The sequence below is a fragment of the Mesocricetus auratus genome, unplaced genomic scaffold (assembly GCF_017639785.1).
Source record: "Mesocricetus auratus isolate SY011 unplaced genomic scaffold, BCM_Maur_2.0 Super-Scaffold_100007, whole genome shotgun sequence".
Taxonomy (NCBI): Eukaryota; Metazoa; Chordata; class Mammalia; order Rodentia; family Cricetidae; genus Mesocricetus; species Mesocricetus auratus.
The window spans coordinates 66,068,689-66,089,953 of NW_024429191.1; the positions used below are offsets into that span (position 1 = coordinate 66,068,689).

The 21,265-nt window shown below is 46.8% G+C and overlaps 2 protein-coding genes across 2 annotated transcripts; both read right to left on the reverse strand.

The window, feature by feature from the left end:
* Positions 1 to 10,528: 10,528 nt before the first annotated feature.
* On the reverse strand, positions 10,529 to 11,464 carry LOC101831587 (olfactory receptor 4D2). The gene has a single exon (XM_005075797.2). It carries the CDS (start codon positions 11,462 to 11,464, stop codon positions 10,529 to 10,531), a length of 936 nt encoding a protein of 311 aa, XP_005075854.1.
* A 6,755-nt stretch (positions 11,465 to 18,219) lies between these two features.
* Positions 18,220 to 19,155, reverse strand: LOC101835512 (olfactory receptor 4D1-like). Its single transcript, XM_040748018.1, has one exon. The coding sequence runs from the start codon at positions 19,153 to 19,155 to the stop codon at positions 18,220 to 18,222; it is 936 nt and encodes a 311-aa protein (XP_040603952.1).
* Between the last annotated feature and the right edge of the window lie 2,110 nt (positions 19,156 to 21,265).

Below are 21,265 nucleotides of genomic sequence, written 5' to 3' on the forward strand. Positions count from 1 at the left end.
AAAATTTACAGCGAAGTCCACTAGGTCCCCTGTTGACACTTGCTAGACCTCAGTTTCCAAACTTGTGAGCCATAACAGAGATCCCAAGAGACTTAAACTATAACTCTCACAGCTGAGTTTGCCTTCCCTTGGAGATACCCCAGGCTGGAACTGAGTAGGCTTGGTGGGAGGAGGGAAGGAAACAAAAGCTTCTCAGATCCTTCAGGCCTGGATCTCTGAAAGGAAGGTCTCCAAAGTGAGGCTGTTGGCTCCTAGTTCTCTGAGCTGGGGACACTCAAACCTAAGGGCTGGGACAGTGCTGAAGGGATGGAAGCCTCGATGAGATTCTCCAGCCTAGGTGCCCACCGTGGCCTTCTCGAAGACACAGGTCTGATGGACAAACAGGGTCCTCACGTGCTCATGGGGGTCTGCTCTGACCTTGACTTCTTTCTGTAGTTACAATACTCAGAAGGGACCAGAAGAGGGTAGGGACCAGAAGAGGAGTGTAGGCAAGGGCCATGGGTCCCCATGCCTTCCCCCATGGGCCTTTTCTCATGGGGCCTCATTAAGGGTCTTCTGTTCCTTGTAGCTGAGGTTTGTCCAGTGTCTACCAAGTTTATCAAACACTAGGACCTCCTTCAGTATCCTCCTCTTCCCATTAAAAAAAATTTGAGTAATACTCATTAAATGAAACAAATAATAATGGCCAGGAAAGTGTGGAAGTTTTCTTTGATCTTTGCATATGTGATCATGCCAGTAAATATGTATGTGTATACACACACACATGTACACATACATATAGACACATATACATATACATTTACATATATACACATATGCATACACACATATATAAACACACACATACACACACATATATAAACACACACATACACACACTAGCTGATGTGTAATGGCACACACCTGTAATCTCAGCACTTAGAAGGTGGAGGCAGGAGGATCTGAAGTTCAAGGTCAGCCTCAGCCTCATAGGGAGTTTGAGGTCATCCTGAAATGCATGGAACTCTGTCTGGAAATAAATAAATACATGCATACATACATACAAACAAACATACTAACTATATAATAGGAAAAGCATAATGGGTTAATGTATTTTTGATTAAACTAGTGTGTCTTAAATTAAGGGAAAATATCTGCAGATAGTTGGATTTTATTGTTGTTGGTTTGATGTTTGGGACGGAATCTCATGCAGCCCAGTCTGACTTGAAACATGACCTCCTGCTTCTACCTCCCAAATCCTGATATTACAGGTGTGTGCCACATCTGTCTTGTACTAGCAATTTTGGTATTCACTATATTGATATTTTCTCAATTTGCTCTTTAGTTTTAAAGACAGCAATTATGCCAGGTGTGGTGGCCACACACCTGTTATCCCAGCACATGGGAGACTGATGATGTTCAAGATGAACCTGAGCTACACAAGAATGTCTCAAAAACAAACAAATGAAAGCTTAAAGAGAAGAAGCAGCTCAATCTTGAAAATATAAATAAAACAGTAAACTATTTCACATGTGAAGTAAATTGTACTCAGTGATACAGTTTGCACGACTGGAGAGATGGCTCAGTGGTTATGAGTATGCTCTGCTCTTCCGGGGGACCTGAGTTTGTAGGGCCCAGGGCAACTTGGTACACCTGCCACTTTACTGCACTGCTGCCATCCAAGGCTCAAGTAGGCCTGAGTTTTCAGGTTACCCTAAAGCAACACCTGGCCCTAGGAAAAGACCACAAACTGACATCACCCAGGTACCACCCAGGAATGGGTCTTCCAAGGAGAAAGTACCAAAGGAAATCCCTAACGTTCTAACCATTGTAGATAGGATCACCTGAGGTCCCTTAACCTGATATACACCCACCCCCTTTCACCAAGACACCCCTAGACAAATGTCAGCCAATCAAGTTCTGGAACCCTGAAATCCCCTCACCTCTATCTACTATGACAAAGCTTCACCCAGCCCGGGCACTCACTGCTCCCAACCACTGCACTGGTAAGACAGAGAGTCCAGGCTCAAGGGTGAATAAAGGCTCTTTGCTTTTATATATGGGATTCGGTCTCCTTGTTGGTTTTGGGGGGACTCTGCTGTCTAGGCATAAGTTCGGTCCCCAGTACCCACACTCAACAGCTCAGAACTACCTGCAACTCCAGCTCCAAATCCAATGTACTCTTCTGGATTCGGAGGGCACCTGCGCTCATATACACACATCATACACAGGCATCTGTGTATACAAGAAATTAAAAATTAATAAAAAATAAATCTTTTAAAAAGATACAGTTTTTCAGTCAGGCGGTGGTGGTGCATGCTTTTAATCCCAGCACTCGGGAGGTGGATCTCTGTGAGTTCGAGGCCAGCCCAGTCTACAGAGCAAGTTCCAGGACAGGCAACTCTACACAGAGAAACCCTGTCTCCAGCCCTCCATGCAAAGATACAGTTTTCACATACTGTTTTAAACTTAAATGTTAATTAAAGTGCTAGTCTTCATATAGAACAACAGACTTAAAAGGAAATCAAATTCTGTCTCTTCAACTTTATGAGTAATGTGCTATCATCATTTATAGCAACTATTTTTTGTCTTGTTTGAGACAGAGATCCATGTAACCCAGCTAGCCTTGGACTTGCTATGTAGTCAAAGATGATCTTGAACTTCAGCTCCTCCTAACTATTCCTACCCAGAGCTGGAATTACAGGCATATAACACCATATCCAGTTCATGTGGTGCCAGGGGATTGAACCCAGGGCCTTGTGTATGCTGGGCAAGCACTCTCCAACTGAGCTGTATCCCCAGCCAAATGAAATGTTTAAATGCAAGACTGCACAACCTAGTCCTTGCTCTTGAAGTAAATGCACACAGCTGAGGCAGCCATTGTAAAACTGGGAATTTTCTAAATCAACCACAGTACTTACGAGCAATAAAAAATGAACAATAAAAATCACAGGGTTTATTAAAGTTAAGCAGTATTTGCAGAAATTACTTATCACACAAAGCCAGACGATAGTGGCACAAGACTTCAGTCCCAGCACTTGAGAGGCAGATGCAGGCAGATCTCTGTGAGTTAGAGACCAGCCTGCTCCAAAGCTACCCAGAACCCTGTCTCAAAAAAAAAAAACACCTTAGCACACAGAGCAACACAAACTTTATTTAGGTAGGAGAATTTTATTGCTGAAATTATTTAGAGTGACAATTGCAGGGTGGTCATGAGTTGCCTGACCCATTACCTGTGTAATGACTATGTGTGAGTTCCTAGACCCCTTATTTTCTATTCAAAGATCAGCAGCTTGCTCTGTGCCTTCATTAGTGACAAGGCAGGAGGCTTTCTTGTCCCTCCACATGCACCCCTACACATATTTTGGGCCCCTGGGCTTCGAGCACCTGGGGAAGGGAAGGGCCATCACAGGTTGTCCTATAGAGGTGCACAGTCCTAGTGGAAGGGTACTTTTTCTCTTGAGCAGCAGGAACCCCAATATTTCCACACCTTCTCAGGTTGTAGCATCTCTCTAGCCTCTACTATCATTCCCCCCACCGCCCACCACATCCCAGCCTTAATTATGTGCCCTCCCCCCACACACACACGCACGTGCACGCGCACACACACACACACACACTCACGCACACGCGTCTACGTCCTAGGTACTCCCTTTTGTCAGAATAGCTCTACTCATTTTACTCCAACTTCCCCCAGGAAACCTTCCAATGGCCATTTCCTGCTCACCCCCAAATATACCTCAGACACCTCTCTTTGATCAACGAGACTCCACACAATGATGTTTCTCATCGTGCATATGGAACCTTGCTGAAGGAATGATGTCACCATTTCATCTTCTAGTTGGATGAGAGAGGAGACCCCGACATATGATCTTTACGGTGTATATTCAGCACCCACCATAGGGCTAGACCAGGTCTCAGAAATGAACAACATTCTCGCTTAACCCCCTAAGTCCACCCTGGGAAGAAAAACACATCCCCTCCCTAATATAGCTGGAATTTCTTAAATTCTCTTTTTTCTCCAGAGGAAGTGCCAGAGAAGTAAAACAGACCACCAGGCTTTGCAGCTATATTCTGAGGATGTCAGTAGGGATACCCTGCAGGATTGGGTGTTTGGGAAGTTTGGTTCTCCCTGAGGCTCCTGTGAGCTCTTCCCTCAGCAAGTGGGCTCCCGACTCTGCTTCTGGGAGTGAGTAAGTTTCCTACCAGGCCTGCCTGGACCACAGGCTGGGGAGACTCTGGGGCAAGTTCTTTCTCTGAGAGGAAAATGGCTGAAACAACCTGAGGCTGACCCACTCAGGACCAATCAGGAGGACCACGCTTAGGGCAGGGATGAGACTCAAGGCTGTATTCCATGTCCAGCACTGAGGGAAAAGATTAGGAAGAGGAGGAGGGAGAGGAGTGGAGAGGGAAGGGGGGAGGAGGCGGGAAAGGGAGGGAGGAGGCAGAGGAAAAGGGTACTGCTCTTAGGTCACAGGAGATGACTAGGCATCTTGGAGTGCTTGGGAAGTGGAGCTCTGACCAGCCAGCCCCTCAACTGCTTGGTGGTGCTCCCTGCTTCCCCGCCCTTCCTCCATCTCAGGCTGTGAGACTATGAGATCATGCAGGAGTTGGTCCCACTAGCCAAAGTCGGATCAGGTCTCTCCAGTGGTCTCATTCTGAACTCCAGCAGCTCCTAAACAAAGAGACACACAGGGAGGAGGTTTGCACAATCCGGTCCTGCCTCGCCTGCAGGGGGTTAACCGGCTAGGTATTCCTGTGTGTTCTAAATACTGTGGCAAATCTACCCTCTTCCAGACAGGAATCACAAGCCATGAGGGCTCTTTTTCTCATCCTGGCTGTTTCCCACTGAGTTCTTGTCCTCCAGCTACCAGCTATGACTCAGCAGGCTTAGGCCTTCATTCCTTAATCTCCTTTCTAAACTTCATTATGCGATAATGAATTGATCCTGTTCCTCCAGTTCCCTGATGTCTGTGAGAGCCACACAGGAAAGTTTGCTGCTCACAGTAACCTCATTCGTAAGCATGCCTGGCTGGTCTGAGCGGATGTATGGAACTGATGTGTTTGCTGTGACCTTGCCTGCTATGGCTGTTGGGTCAGGGGATGAATTTGTGCCTGAACATGTCAGGACCCCAGTACCTTTGGTAAGGGTCATTATTCTCCCTGGACCAGACTAGCTGTGGGACAATGGATGCTTCCACAGAGAAGGCCTTGCCCAAGACAGCTTCCTTCTCAGGTACCTTAAGCTGCAGCACTGGAGAACCACCCCTCCCATCCTCTCTGGGAGGTCTGAAACCTCAGACTTCTGCAACCACTTTCACAAGAACCGTCCACCCATCATGGTGGAGCTGCTAGCCACAAGCCTGATTGGATCTCTTTTATCTCCTCTGCTCCAACTGTCCCATTAAGACAGGGGACACAGCAAGGCTCTGGGCTCAGCAGGTCCACCCTTGCCCCAAAGCGTTCTTTAGAAAGGGGGTTGTTTATCCTAGTGTCTCAAAACACTGAGATGTGCATAGAAAAAGGGGTTTGCTTAAACCTTAGTGGCACCACACTGTGCTGGAGGCCAGGAACGTGCGTGCGTGTGTGCGTTTGTGTGTGTGTGTGTGTGTGTGTGTGTGTGTGTGTGTGTGTGTGTGTGTGTATGCTCTGAGTACTTTGCTTTTACTTAGCAAGTCCTGAAAATGCAACTTGGGCTTGGAAGTCCAGCACTACTACCCCCACTCCACCATACCCCTGCCCCACCTGTGTGGCTCTGAGCAAGAACTTGACCTCTCTGAATTGCTAGTCTAATTAGCAGAGGCAGGAAGGTTCAGAATGAACTCTGAAGCTGGTCTGGAGAGATGTTCCCTGCATTGCCTCCTGAATAAGAATGCTGGGGGCTGGCTGCTCAGCTTGTGGGGATAGAAGGCCCCTGGAATAGGGTTGTGGAAACCTGGGAGGAAAGCCTGCATCCTTCCTTAACTCCCCTGTGCTCGAACATATTTAAAAGAGAACCAGCATATGGCTAGAGTTCAGTTGATAAAATACTAGCTGCTCAAACAGGGGGACCCAAGTTTGAGTCCCAGAATCCACATAAGAAACAAGGCATTGAGGGCTGGATAGGTGGCCCCTCAGTTAAGAGCATTTGCTCCTCTTACAGAGAGCCAAAGTCAGGGTACCTGCACCCACAATGGGCAGCTCACAACCACTTGTAATTCCAATTCCATGGAATCTCATGCCCTCTTCTGACCACTATGGGTCCCAAGCATACCATGGTACACATATGTATGTGCAGGAAGTCATTTTTTTAAACAGGGTCTCTCTGCATAGTCCTGGCTGTCCTAGACCTCACTATGCAGACCATATTGGCCTTGGACTCACAGAGATCTGCCTACCTATCTGAATCAACTCTCTTCTCCCTCTCAGTCCTCACCTTAGCTGTCAGTCATCCCCGGCCTTGCACTTTGACTTGTACCAAATCAGAGGGCTCCAAACCCCTCTTCCACTGCTCATCCTCCCTTCCCAGAATTCTCCTGGTTTTTATCACCCAATTCTGATTCTCTTCTGAATTCCTCAGTTCTCTTAGTGTCATGCATTACACATACACTGTAGTAGAACACACACACACTCACACTCACATTCTTATATACACACATTCACACACTCACTCTCATATACACACACTCATGCTCTCACACTCTCATACACACATTCACAGACTCACATTCTCATATACACACACAAATCCTCTCTCTTTCACACACACACACATATACTCGAAGCACACACACACACACAGTGACCAAACAGTTGAAAAACACTATTTCAAGAAGGAGGGCCTTAGAAAGGTCTTGGCGATTTCAGGGTTAGCCCTTGACTCTGTTCTTTCTGGCCCACAAGGAGGCAGATCATCGTGGCATTGGCAGAGTGTGGTGGGAGAGGTTCTTTTTGCTTCCTGGCTGCCAGGAGACAGGAAGTGAGGAAAGGGAGACACATCAGATTGAACTGTCAAAGACACACACATCCCCAGGGACCTTCTTCCTACATTCAGACCCACCCAGTTGTCAGAATCTCCCAAATAGTCCACCAAGCCTTGAACACTTGAGTCGAGTGTGTGTGTATTTGTGGGTGTTTGTATGTATTGATAATCATAACAGAAGCAGCACACACACACACACACACAACACACAGAGACAGACAGACAGACAGAGAGACAAAGAAGAGACAAAGCAGGACACATACATTAGCCAGGAAGTATCTCATCTAACATTGTTCAGGATTGCCACGGTGTGGTGATAATAAGAGCATTTTTGTAGTTTTATTGTTGATGGTGAATTATCCAGAGAAAACGACTCCCATATGACTTGCACAGGGACATCCTGCACAGGGACACCCAGCATCTGTCAGGAGCACATCCAGGGCAGGAGTCATTAGCTTTGACGGCCCCAGTGGCTTCCTCTCTAGTAGTGTTGTCATTGGATGGCATCATTTAAGGGATGTTCTTGCTGCTTCCATGGCAGACAGTGTTGGGAGGATTTCCTACATTTGTCTGTTCATCCTAGCTCCCTAATGAGTGTACTGTCATGGATACCACTGCATGTGGTAACCTGGTTATTCAGGCATCTGGCCAAGGGTAGAATGGCCTCTCTTTCCATTCCATTAACCAAAACAAAACCAAGGACTTTCCCTAAGAACTCACAGTGAAAAAAAATTAGAACTGAGTGAGTACACTGCAGACACTCAAAATAAACACTTGTTCAATGGATGAATACAACACATGAGCATCTGGACATAGCTAATGATGAATGGATTGGAAGGTGCCATCTAAAGGATGCTATCTTTACTGTTTCTGTGGTAGAAAATATTGGCGATGCCAGTCCACTTCTGTCATTGCTTTCTTGGAACAACCCTGACCCACAACCCTTGCTGAAGAGGGACAATATGGTGATACTTATGTTACAAAGACCTGAATACTCCCCAGCCAGTGTGGGCACATGGCCCAACCTCACTGTGCTGGATAAATTTAGTTCAACATGACCCAAACTATAGTCACCTGAAAGAAAAGAAGCTTAATTGAGAAGATGCCTTCATTGGGGTGTAGGCAAACCTGTGAGGCATTTTTTAAAATTAGTGATTGATGGGGGAAGGCTCAATCCATTGTGAGTGAGGCCACACCTGGGCTGGTGGTCCTGGGTTCTATAAGAAAGCAGGCTGAACAAGCCATGAGGAGCAAGCCAGTAAGCAGTATTCCCTTATGGCCTCTGCACCAGCTTCTGCCTCCAGGTTCCTGTCCTGTTTAAGTTCCTGTCCTGACTTCCTTCAATGACAAACTGCAATGTAAATCCTTTCCTCCCCAAGTTGCTTTTGGTCATGGTGTTTCATCAAAGCAATAGCAACCCTAACTAAAACATTCATCCAATCAAATTATCCTCATAAGATATTTAGAAGCCCAATTGACTGAGCTAGGCAGCTGCAGAAAGTAAAAATCAAGTGTCGCAACTTGGAACAATGACCCCCATTTTTGCCAGGCAAGGAGGGAGAAAGGGAGAAGGAAAGGGAGTCATGTGGGCTCGTTCCTATGGTTTCTCACTCCCACAATAGACTATGTTATATCTAGGAGAACTTTCAATCCTTTCTTTCTTTTGTGGCATGTGTGTATGCATGTTTATGTGTGAGCATACACACATGGGTATGTATGCTAATGCAAGTGTGTGTGTGTGTGTGTGTGTGTGTGTGCGTGCGCAAGCATATGAAGGCCAGAGTTGTTCAATGTTGGGTCTTCCTCAATTACTCTCCACATTATATATATTTTTAGGACTTGTCTCTCACAAAACCTGGAGCTTACCCCTTTGGCTAGACTGGATGTCCAGCAAGGCTCAGATCCTCCTGTCTCTGCCTCTCCTTCATTGGGCTGACGGATGCATGCCCTAGCTGTTTTATATGCATTCTGAGGGTTGTACTTGGGTCTTCAATAGACTGAGCCTTCCTCCTAGCCCATAGATCCTTAAAAACAAAACCACAAAAGTCTAGATTTAGACTTGTGTGAGATACAGCCTCCTTCGCGATGTAAAGCTCAGCCTGTTTCTCCTCTTTCACCTGACTCCCTTCCACACTGGTGGGAAGAAAGAGCACAGGTGTGCAGCAAAGGGGAGCAAAACACACAATTGGAAAAGGGACAGCCCTAGATGGCTGTAAAGACGGAACAATCAATGGAGGAAACGGGAGGCAGAGGGAAGAAGAGCTAAAAAGAGATCAATGAAGCAAGAGTCAACAAAACATTACAGAGTATTATATAGATCAAATACCGCACCATGCCCAAAATGCAAATTTGTAAAAGAGAATGGCAGAAAAATGAGTTATTGATCAAATTAATGGTATTCTGATCACAATTTGCAAGAAAATGTTGGCTCTGGAAATGGGTGTGGATGGGAGACAGCTGCAAGTAGCCAGACTTTTACCAAATATGACCCTGCTTATTATGGGTTTCGCCCCTGGGTGTGGTGCACAGCCACCCTCACTGTGTCCCCATCCTCTTTGTGCCTCCTTTACACCACAGAGAAATTCCTGGTCATTCCAGAGCATGATTCAGCTGACAGAAGAAAAATGTTAAGGGTGACAACAGCAGTAATTCTTCCCAGGTCCCATGTCTTCCACAGCATCCTCTTGTACACTCTTTAGATCTTGACAGATCAGTGACATTATTGACAGTGTTTGTTTATGCCAGTTTGGTGAAAAAGTCACGACATGAAGAGAATTGAGGTAGGACATCCATGGTCAGCAGTTTGGTGTGAAAGATCAGAACTCCTAATTAAGTACTAGGAGTGCAAATCATGTGTGCCCCACACCCCATGCTCTGTCTCATAGAAAAATAAATGTTTAGAAGACAGATGATATGCAGACATGCTGTTCTGTGGGAAATGCTAGCATCACCCATCAATCAGAGTAGGAACAAAGAGTTATGGCTGTTCAGGGACAAGCAAACATGTCTTGCCAGTGTGCAAGTGATAGAATTCTTGGACACAAACTTTAACCACAGAGAGAAGGCTTCCCTTTTCCCTCAAAAACTAAGCTGCTGAGTCCCTAGGACTGAAAGCAACTTCAAGGAGAAGAGGTTTTTATTGGCTCACAGTTTCAGGAAACAGAGTCCATCCTTGTGGGGAAGGTGTGGTAAGTGAAAAAACTTGGTCCGTGCTAGCAAAGAGGGTGAGGTGGCAGCAACCCAAGGTAGCTGAATTCGATGTATTGGTGCAATGAGATTCAGAGAGCTCTGGAAGTGGGGCTAAGACATAGTCTTCAAAGCCTACACCAATAACCCATGTCACATAGCTAGGTCCTAGATTCTAAAGGCTTTACAAACTCCGCCAACTGTTACCCTTAGTTATCATCTGGCGACCAAGTATCCAAATAGCTAAGCTGATCCAAAACACTTTAGAATCAAGCCATAACAGTCACTAAATTTCAGAGCTGATCCTTTATAAAAAGAGACAGTGCAAACATGCCTAAGCTAACAATGGAGAAGATGTACACTTCCAAAATGGACAGACCCAAGAAAGGAACTTACCAATAGTCATTCTTTTTTACAAACCAGCAGCTGTATTCCTAATCTCTTCAATGCTGCCTGCATCTCCTGGTTCCTGAGGGTGTAGATCATGGGGTTGAGCATGGGGGTCATGACCGTGTGGCTGATGGACACAGCCTTGTCCATGGGGAAGGGGGTGAAGGGCCGGGCATACAGGTAAATGCTTGGAATGAAGATCATAGACACAACAATGACATGGGTGGTGCAGGTGGAAGCCACCTTCTTCCTCGCCTCTCCTGAGTGGGACCTCAGCATCACCAGGATGACCAAGTAAGAGATCAGAAGGAGAAAGAACCAGATGACATCCAGCATCCCACTGTTGAAGATCATGAGTAACTCCAGGAGGGAGGTGTCTGTGCAGGCCAGCCTCAGCACTTGGGGGACATCACAGTAGAAGTTATCCAGGACATTGGGGCCACAGAAGGGCAGTGGGAGCATCAGAGACAGCTGGACAATGGAATGGACAAAGCCCACAATCCATGCTGTCACCACCAGGACCATACAGTGCTGAGTGTTCATGATGGAGACATAGTGGAGGGGCCGGGAGATAGCCACGAGGCGATCATAGGCCATCACGGAGAGGAAGAAGACCATGGCCCCTCCCAGAAAGTGGAAGAAGAAGACCTGGGCCATGCAGCCTTGGTAGGAGATGGTCTTCCTCTCAGAGAGGAAGTCCACCAGCATCTTGGGGGCAGTGACCGAGGAGAAGCAGAGGTCTAAGACAGCGAGATTGCGGAGCAGGAAGTACATAGGTGTGTGGAGCCTGGCCTCCGAGGTCACAGTGACTATGATGAGGAGGTTTCCCACCACGGTCGTGCTGTAGACAAACAAGAACACCAGAAACAAGAAGAGCTGAAGCTCACGACTCTGTGAGAAACCCAGGAAGATGAACTCTGACATCCATGTGAGGTTCCCTGGTTCCATGGTGTCTCGTACACACACTTAAAGGAAACGGCTGACGGGGTACAAAGGCATGAAGTGACTCCTTGCCTTGTTAGTGTGTAAGGGCTCAGATTGAGTTGTTCAAATCCCTACCATGTACATACTTATGTGACAACCATGATTCTGCTTGCTGGCTTGTCCCTGAAGAGTCTGTAAGTGGGTGTTGGTACACACATTCAGGAGATGATGTTTTGCTTTTGTATTTGTTTGCTTGTTTTTTTAGACACAGTCTCAAGACTGTCATCAAATTCAAGAACCTTCACTCTCAGCCTCCCCAACACTAAGATGACATTGTGTAGTACCGTGCATAGTTCATGAACTATCTTAAAGTCATGCAGTAGAAATTGCAACCTGCCTGTCCAAATCTGCATAGCAGCGGGAAGACATGTAATGAGACTCTTTCAAATGAAGTTCAGGTTTTATTTTCCTTAAGATTTCACCAAAAGTGGGTGACTTCTTTTATTAGGATCCTGATTGGCACATCAGTAAAGTGGGATCAACAACAACAAAATAGTTCCCTTTTCTTATTTTCTGTGGAATAAATAGAAAGGCACACATGAAGTCCCTGTAACCAGGCCTGGAGTCGCATGAGTGTCACAGTCCCTTCTTCCTCCCCTACTCCTGTCTTCGCTTGTTTGTATCAGTCCTGATACACTTAGCACACCCAGTGTTAACAGACCCTTCACATTGTAGTGTTTCCTTCTCAACTCAACCACATGGTCCTGGGAAACAAGGGTTTGGCTGGCAAATTTATTTGTTCCCAGAATAGCCCATGACCTGGTAATAGAAAGTACTTATCCTGAGCTGGGGGCAGGGTTAACAAACAGGTATAGCATATGCAGTGTCTTGCAGTCTTAGCGTTACTACTGCTGTGATGAAACACTGGGGTCAAAAGCAACTTGGGGAGGAAAGGGTTTATTTCACTCACAGTTCTGTCTCATGGTTCGCCCTCAAAAGCAGTGAGGTCAAAAACTCAAGCAGGGCAGGAGCCTGGAGCCTGATGCAAGGGCCGTGGAGGGTGCTGCTCACTGGGTGCTGCCCACAGCTTGTACCATGTTTCCTTATAGAACCCAGGACCACCAGCCCAGGGACGGCACCACACACACTGGGCTAGACCCTTGTCCATCAATCACTAATTAAGAAAATGTCCTGCAGGCAGACCTTATGGAGACATTTCCCAGTTGAGGTTCCCTCCTTTCAGAAGATTCTGGCTTGTGTCAAGCTGACTTGAAAGTAGCCAGCACGATTACCAAGTAGTCAGAGGACACAGTTGGAACCCAGCCCTATCCAGCTACTTCCCACACCTCTCGGCACAGAGGAGAGTTCATTGCTGAGGTTCCACACGCCTTTATGCAGGCACGAGTGAGCTGGTGTTGGAGGGTTTGTGAAATTAAGGCATAGATGGTGACTCCTGCTGTGATGGGGCTCTGAGAGCTCTTCTGGAAGCAGGTGGAATTTAGCAGACATAAAATTTTAGTTGCTGAATAAAAGAACAGATGACGTGAAGGGAGATGGCGAGAAAGAAGTAAGCAGATGGAGTGGGTGAAGGAAGAAAGAGAATTGTTAGGGGTGGAGAGAAAACAGGAGTTGGAAAGTCAAGTGGGACAAACATAGTGACTGAGTGAGGGCAAGGGGTCTCCCCACCTTCCTGCCCTGCCTCAAGCTCCCCATTCTTCCCCCTCTGGCCTGTTGGACTCTGTGAGCTGCTGGACTCCACTAGCTCTCCTCTCATTCTTTGTGGGATCCTCCACTCCTGTCTCCATTCACACAGCAGCCTGGGAGACCTTTCTGAATGGGATATGGCCATACTCCTTTCTTGTCATATACTGAATGACCATCTAGTGCCCACAGCTTAACCGCCAACTCTAGAACCTGCATATATTTCTGCACACAGAAACTGCAAAGAATAAAAGTCTAATCCTGTGCATGCAACCCGCCCCCACCCCCAGCATTCCCTGTGAGGCTAAAAAGGTCACCTCCCATATACCACACCTTCATAATCAGTGTCTTGTCACCAAGAACCAATAGCTATCTATGGAATTCACAGTTTCTACATACACCATCCACTCAACTAAACCTGTGTCTTCGGTAAGAACTTCTGTCTCCTTAAATAACTTCTGTTAGGAAGCCAACCTAGGAACCCCCTGGCTCCTTTACCGACATCTCCCACGAGAACTAACTCTTCATCCACCCAGGCTCCAACCACACTTCATAAGCATCCCTGGGACAGCACCGATCATTTTCCCGTTACCTCCTTAACCAGATCCCAAATCCAGTAACAGCATCTATGACAGCCACTCTGATTCAGAAGTTGCCTCAACATCTTCCCACTTGATGTGACTGCTTCAAGTGCCCTTGCTTTGTAGACTATGTGGAGACTTGTGTGGTGGTTTTGCCCATCCTTTCTGTCTTTTGCTCTCAGCATCCTCCCTCCCGACAGCAGGGTCAATTCTGAGCTTAATTGTTCCATGTGTATCCTGGAACTCCTGTTTTTAACATCACACCCACCATGCCTGCTCCCTCACACCTCAGCCTCACTCTTGGCAAGCCTGGGCTACTCATTTATTCTTAACTATGGCGACTGTTTGCAAGGCCCTTCTAACAGCTGACCTGAGTATGGGAAAGCAAACCTCCTTCTCTCGCCTTACTTCAGCCCAGCATGGGACTTCATGGCTTACATCTTGGAGGTCCTCTGCTATGGCTTCAGCTTTCCAGTCCTTGGCCATCCCTCATGTGGGCTGTGTGTGGAACCCTAGAGGCACAGGGAATGTCCTAGGGGTGAACCTATTGGACAGGGCTCAGGAAGAGAGCTGGGCTCATTACTCCTGGGGTTAGTGCAGCAATGGGACTTGTTAAAAAGTTTCTGTATGTCTCAAAACACATGTTCTTTAAAAGGTCATCCTTGGTGGCTCAGCATACCAAGAATATTGAGAATTTTAGTGATTCCCCTGATGTAGGTTTTATAGTCTAAGATCCAAAAAGGGTCTTCAATAGGGGCTGGAGAGTTGGCTCAGTGGTTAAGACTGTACTGTTCTTAGAGGACCTGAGTTCAGTTCCTAGCACCCACATCAGGAGACTCACAACCACCTGTAACTCCAGTTCCAGAGAATTCAATACCTCTTGATCCTGTAGGCACCTGTACTAATGCACATGCGCATAGGCACACACACACACACACACACACACACACTTTAAAATTTAAACCCATACGATATCTATGACAAAGTTCCCTCTAGATTCAGGGCAAAGACAGCAGAATTACACCTTTCAGTGAGCAGAAGATGGGTTAATATTTGAGGAAGCTCACAGAATAAAAGAAGCTGACCTGGCCAACTAAGAAAATCACACATGCTGCAAGCCATAGATATGATTTCTGAGACACTGTCCCTGCTCTCCGATTGTATCTGTCTAAAACAGCTTTCTAATCTTGCTTCACAAGTTTGTTGTTAAGCTCCCCATCCTATGCCTCTATCAGAGTCGCATTAATATTCTTCTGCATTACACCATGGTTTAGCAAGATCCTCATCTTACTGTGTTTGGTCTGCTAACTACGGTCTACCATGGACTGAGTGATGAGCAAGCAACAGCCCTATATGGAAGACAATAATCAGACTTCTATCTAGCTCCCTCCATGGCTCAGAGAAGAGCAAGAAGGGGAAGAAGGGATGTACGATCTGGAAGAAGAGGAGGAGGGTCATATGGCTACTTCCTCCCAGTTAAATCCGTTCCATCAGGAGAGAAGACTGGGGAAACTGACAATTTCACAAGGCTCCTCCCCAGGTTATACCATGCAGGACACTGTTTCTGGGGAAGAATAGACTCTGCCAGAGTTGGGTGGGAACCTACATGGATTCACTTTCCATGAGTTGTCACCTGGGTGAGCCTTTCAGCTATGCAGTCACCCATGTCCCTGTGAGTAATCCTCATTGGCTAACAACTTAGCCAGACTCTGATGCAATTGTTCCTTTGGTCTATCTTGGAGCTCCGTCTGGACTGAATAGACATTTGCACCCATCTTGTCAAATGTCATCCCTTATCTCCAAAGCCACTGAGATTTTATTAGATTTCAACATGCGAATTTGGGGAGAAAACAAAAATTTGATCAGTAACAGTTCCTATGAGAAGAAATTGGGAAGATTTATAGTAGAAAGGTCTGTAATATTTTTTTACAGCTTCAAGTAAAATTTTCAAAGTAAAAACATTTTTGTGGTTGGGCATGGTGGTGGACGCCTTTAATCCCAGCACTTTCGAGGCAGAAGTGGGAGGATCTCTGTGAGTTCAAGGCTATCCTAGTCTACATAGCAAGTTCCAGGACAGCCAGGGCTTTTTGAAGCACCATATCTTAAAACTCTCTCTCTGTCTCTCTGTCTCTCTGTCTCTCTCTCTCTGTCTCTCTGTCTCTCTCTCTCTCTCTCACACACACACACACTCACACACACACACACACACTCATGAGGAGAGCACAGAAGAGTTTAAGTCTGCCAGGCAGTGATGGCCCACACCTTTAATCACAGCACTTGAGAGAGAGGCAGAGGCAGGTGGATCTCTGTGATTTCGAGACCAGCCTGGTCTACAAGAGCTAGTTCCAGGACAGCCTCCAAAGTCACAGAGAAACCATGTCTTGGGAAAAAAGAGTTTAAGTTGTATTCTCTTTCTTGAATTGCCACGGGTTCCCTGACATTTCTTCTTCTTTCTCCAGTTTCTTGTTTTGCTGTTTCAGTATCTGCCATTCACGGTGGAAGACTTTTTCATCTGCCTAATGATCTGTGGTTAAACATCACTATTTGAACTCAAACCACTCACAAGCTCCCTGGATGTTGGGTATGATCAGGGCTGCTGGGTGTGATCAAGGATTCTGGGTGTGATTAGGGACGCTGGGTGTGATCAGGGCTTAGGGATGTGTCAGCTGTTTTGTGAGAAGCTCCGTGATCAAACCTTTGCAACTGTACACCTGGGTTGTCTTTTTTGGGGGGGGTATGTTATCTCTAAATAAAATGCTCTGCTAGCACTCACATGTCAAGGTTCTGCAGTATCAGGGTGAGGACTAGAATAGAGACCCTCCCTTGTCCTGTATGAACTCTCAGCAGCTGACCTTAGGTTTCCTTGGTCCTCTCAACTGGCCATGCTATGTGTTAGATTCACCAGGCGTTTGAGTTGCTGATCCCTGTTGTCCACAGTAGCACTTTCTTCTCACGGCCAGGACTTCTTATTCAAGACCATTGTGTCTCTTCTATTGTCTTGGGTACCACATGCAGACACTGTTGTTTGACCTGGAAGGAAGGCTAGCCATTCCCCTTTTCTGTACAGACTGAGGGGACCACAGTGCTGACCAACTGGGTCCTAGGAGAATTCTACTGAGGTAGTTCTAGGGAATTCTCTCCCCCCACACACACACACATGCACGCACACACACACACACACACACACACATGCATAGGAAAGAGGGAGAAAGAGACACACAGACAAAGTGAGAGAGAGAGGGGGGGAATCATTTTCATGCTTTTCCCTTTTATTTGGTCTTGCTAAATGGCTCAAATGTGAAGATGAAGAGGTGACATCTGGGGCTCTGGCAGCCACATTCAGCATGAGAGGAAATTTAAGGCATCACCAAGAAGACAACACTGAGCCATAACATTTTTTTGATTTGCTGAATTAACCAACTCGAAGGTGGTTGTCCTCAGGTCTTCTATCTGAGACAGCAGTTTCCTCCTTATTTGAGATACTGCCATTAGCTAAGTCAGCTGCTGGACAACAAAGGCATCTCGTAGATACTGAGTTCAATGTTTTCTGGACAATTCAAGATCCCACAAACACCCCAGTGCAGAAGTGTCATACAGTAAACACCACAACTGGGGGGGGGGTGTTACCGCCCAAGAGTGAGGATAGATTTGCCCAGAATGGTAGAGTCAGGAGGTCGTGACAAAGAAGACAACCGGAGGACCACACACCCTGCCCTGGAGAAGAGGCCATCTGGAGGATGTGGACGGCATCACGAGACATTTAGAAGTCTTCAGTGTGCAGGGAGAGCAGTGTGAGATGACACAGATCACACAAGTCCACACCGCCCTCCTCTCTAGTCTAGATTCTGGCTGTGGATGTGGGTAAGTGTGTGAGGAAGAAACAGAAACAGGGCAGACTCGGGCTGCCATCATGGTGCAGAGAGAGACCAGGAGAAGCCGTGACTTCCATGTCTCGGTCGGGATGGTGCTGGAGGGAAATGGGGAGAGCTCCTGTGTTGTGCTTTTAACCCTGCATCAGTTTACAAAATAATGTCCTCCTCAGGGAGACACGGAGAACAAACACAGAGATAAAGCTGGAGAGAGGAAGGCTAGAATGCTGGGGAGTGGAGAGTTCAAGGCACGTGGAGGCTTTCAGAGAAACGTTCTGCACCCTTGGCCCCCCCAGGAGCTCTCACTCCAGGGCAGGGATCCATACCTGTGACCCTAAGGCTAGACTCAGTGGAACCTCATTCTGCTAACACTTGCTTTGACTTTTGAGCAAGTCACTGTGTCCTGAGTATTCTTGTTTGTAAAACTGTTTAATTGAATGGTAACATATCCACTATCAAATTTCTGAGGACAGGGATGAGAGTCCCTAACAGTTACTGATACAGGAGTGGAGTATCAAAGACTTTTAGTGTAAACCCAACTTGAGGTTCGTGAGAGCTTTCCTTTGTGTTTACCTGGGATCATACAAGTCCATGGAGATTTGCCATTTAAAGTTATCCTGTTTAACATTCACTCCCGGTTGCAAATTGTTAGGTTCTTTGCTAGTCTCTTCATGGCGGTCTGCATCTCCTGGTTTCTGAGTGTATAGATCATAGGGTTGAGCATGGGGGTCAAGACCGTGTAGCTGATGGACACAGCCTTGTCCAAGGGAAAGGGAGTGAATGGCCGAGAATAGATGTAGATGCAGGGAATGAAGATCATAGACACCACAATGATGTGGGTGGTGCAGGTGGAAGCCACCTTCCTCCTCGCCTGCCCTGAGTGTGACCTCAGCATCACCAGGATGACAGTGTAAGAGATGAGAAGGAGGAGGAACCAGATGAGGACCAGCATCCCACTGTTGGAGATCATGAGGAACTCCAGGAGGGAGGTGTCTGTGCAGGCCAGTCTCAGCACTTGGGGGACATCACAGAAGAAGTTATCCAGGACATTGGGGCCACAGAAGGGCAGTGGGAGCATCAGAGACAGCTGGACAATGGAATGGACAAAGCCTCCTACCCAGGCAGCCACTACCAGCCCCACACACAGCCTGGTGTTCATGATGGAGACATAGTGGAGGGGCCGGGAGATGGCTATGTAGCGGTCATAGGCCATCACGGAGAGGAAGAAGACAGTCCCGCCTCCCAGGAGGTGGAAGAAGAAGATCTGGGTCATGCAGCCCTGGTAGGAGATGGTCTTGATCTCGTGAAAGAAGTCCACCAGCATCTTTGGGCAGGTGACTGAGGAGAAGCAGAGGTCTATGACGGCCAGGTTGCGGAGCAGGAAGTACATAGGTGTGTGGAGTCGAAAGTCAAAGGTCACAGTGACTATGATGAGGAGGTTTCCAACCACAGTTGTGCCATAGACAAACAAGAACACCAGAAACAAGAAGAGCTGCAGCTCATGACTCTGTGAGAACCCCATCAAGATGAATTCTGACACCCATGTGAGGTTGTTCTGGTTCATAGTGTTGTCTCCATGCATTTAGAGGAAATGGATGACAGACATGGATGCCTGAATGCCTCCCTACCCTTTTCAGTATCAAAATTGTTCAGGTCCCTAGGATGGGCATCCTCACGTGAAGACCATGACATTACTTGCCACCTTGGCGCTGCAGAGTTGACCAGTGGCTACCGCAATACACATTCATGAGACAATGATTTTGTTTTGTCTGTCTGTCTGTCTGTCTGAGACAGGGCGCCACTATGTTGCTCAGGCATGCCTCAGACTCAAGATCCTCTGCTTCGGACCCCTGAGTCCTCATGAGATCTCTTAAAGCCACCAGAAGAGCCTGTGAACTATCTTTCCATGATTGACAGGGTAGCAGGAAAACATTCAGAATTAAGACACGCTGAAACAGACTTCGGGTCTTTATTTCCCTTAAGTTCTGATGAAGTATAATGAACTTATTTTAAGATCTCAGCTTCTCCATGTATAGAGTACGAAGAAAAAGGTTTTTCTAGCTAGGTGTGGTAGTGCAAGCCTACAGTCCTAGCATTCAAGAGGCGAAGGCAGGAGGATCAGGAATCCTTGGTCATCCTTGTCTACATAGGGTACAAGAGACCAGCCTGAGCTACATGTCACCCTATCTTTAAGTGGAGGTGGCTTTCTTTACTGGCTTTTCTGTAGGACTGCAGAAAATGCCACCCTTGAAATTCTTGTGTTTGCACTAGTGAGCAGTGCTCACTGACTCTAGGTGTCCCAGCCTGCACTCCTTTCCCTCGTTCCAGACTTTACATTTTTGTGCAAGTTTTCAGCGTGTAACACAACAAAATGGTAACGGTTCTTTCACAGTCCATTGTTTTTTCCCCTAAAATTCAGTCCCAAGGGTCTAGGGACACCGGTCTAAATTTCATGATTAACTTTCTCCCTGCAGTGCACAGCCTGGGTGTAGGCAGAACTTAATGAGGCTCTGTTGGTAGTGGCAGGATGTGTGGATAGTTATAAAGATGCTCTGTTTCAAAAGAAAAAAAAAGGATGCCCAGGCCCGCTAGACACAACTGGAGACCTGAAGCATCCAGTTTCTTCCCATGACTCCCCTTACCAGGTGAGGCTCCAAGGGACAGGGGTACAGGCACCAGGGAGCTGGGGGTGGGAGATCTGGGAGACAAGAGGAGGAGGAGGACACTCGGAGCTCTTCCAGGCGTAGACTGATTTCATTGCATGCCACACGTCTAAGGAAAAAGAAGAGTTGAATGAAAAAGGATTGCAATCAGTAAAGCAAAAGAAAATTCCAAAGAAGAGAGTGGAAAATAACACAGGTTAAGGAGGGAAAGGAAACATCAGGTTGGGGAAACACTTGGCTCAGAAATGGAAAGTCGAATGAAGACAGGACTGACAGGGTGAGGGCAAAGGGTCTCCCCACCTTCCTGCCCTGCCTCAAGCTCCCCATTCTTCCCCCTCTGGCCTGTTGGACTCTGTGAGCTGCTGGACTCCACTAGCTCTCCTCTCATTCTTTGTGGGATCCTCCACTCCTGTCTCCATTCACACAGCAGCCTGGGAGACCTTTCTGAATGGGATATGGCCATGCTCCTTTCTTGTCATACTGAATGACCATCTAGTGCCCACAGCATAAACACCAACTCTAGAACCCGAATATATTTCTGCACACAGAAACTGCAAAGAATAAAAGTCTAATCCTGTGCATGCAACCCGCCCCCACCCCCAGCATTCCCTGTGAGGCTAAAAAGGTCACCTCCCATATACCACACCTTCATAATCAGTGTCTTGTCACCAAGAACCAATAGCTATCTATGGAATTCACAGTTTCTACATACACCATCCACTCAACTAAACCTGTGTCTTCGGTAAGAACTCCTGTTTCCTTAAATAATTCCTGTTAGAAATCCATCCTAGGTTGGGAGGCAGAGACAGGTGGATCTCTGTGACTTCAAGGCCAGCCTGGTCTGCAGAGTGACTTTCAGGGACAGCCTCCAAAACAATACAGAGAAACCCTGTCTCAAGAAGAAGAAGAAGAAGAAGAAGAAGAAGAAGAAGAAGAAGAAGAAGAAGAAGAAGAAGAAGAAGAAGAAGAAGAAGAAGAAGAAGAAATCCATCCTAGGAACCCAGATGTACC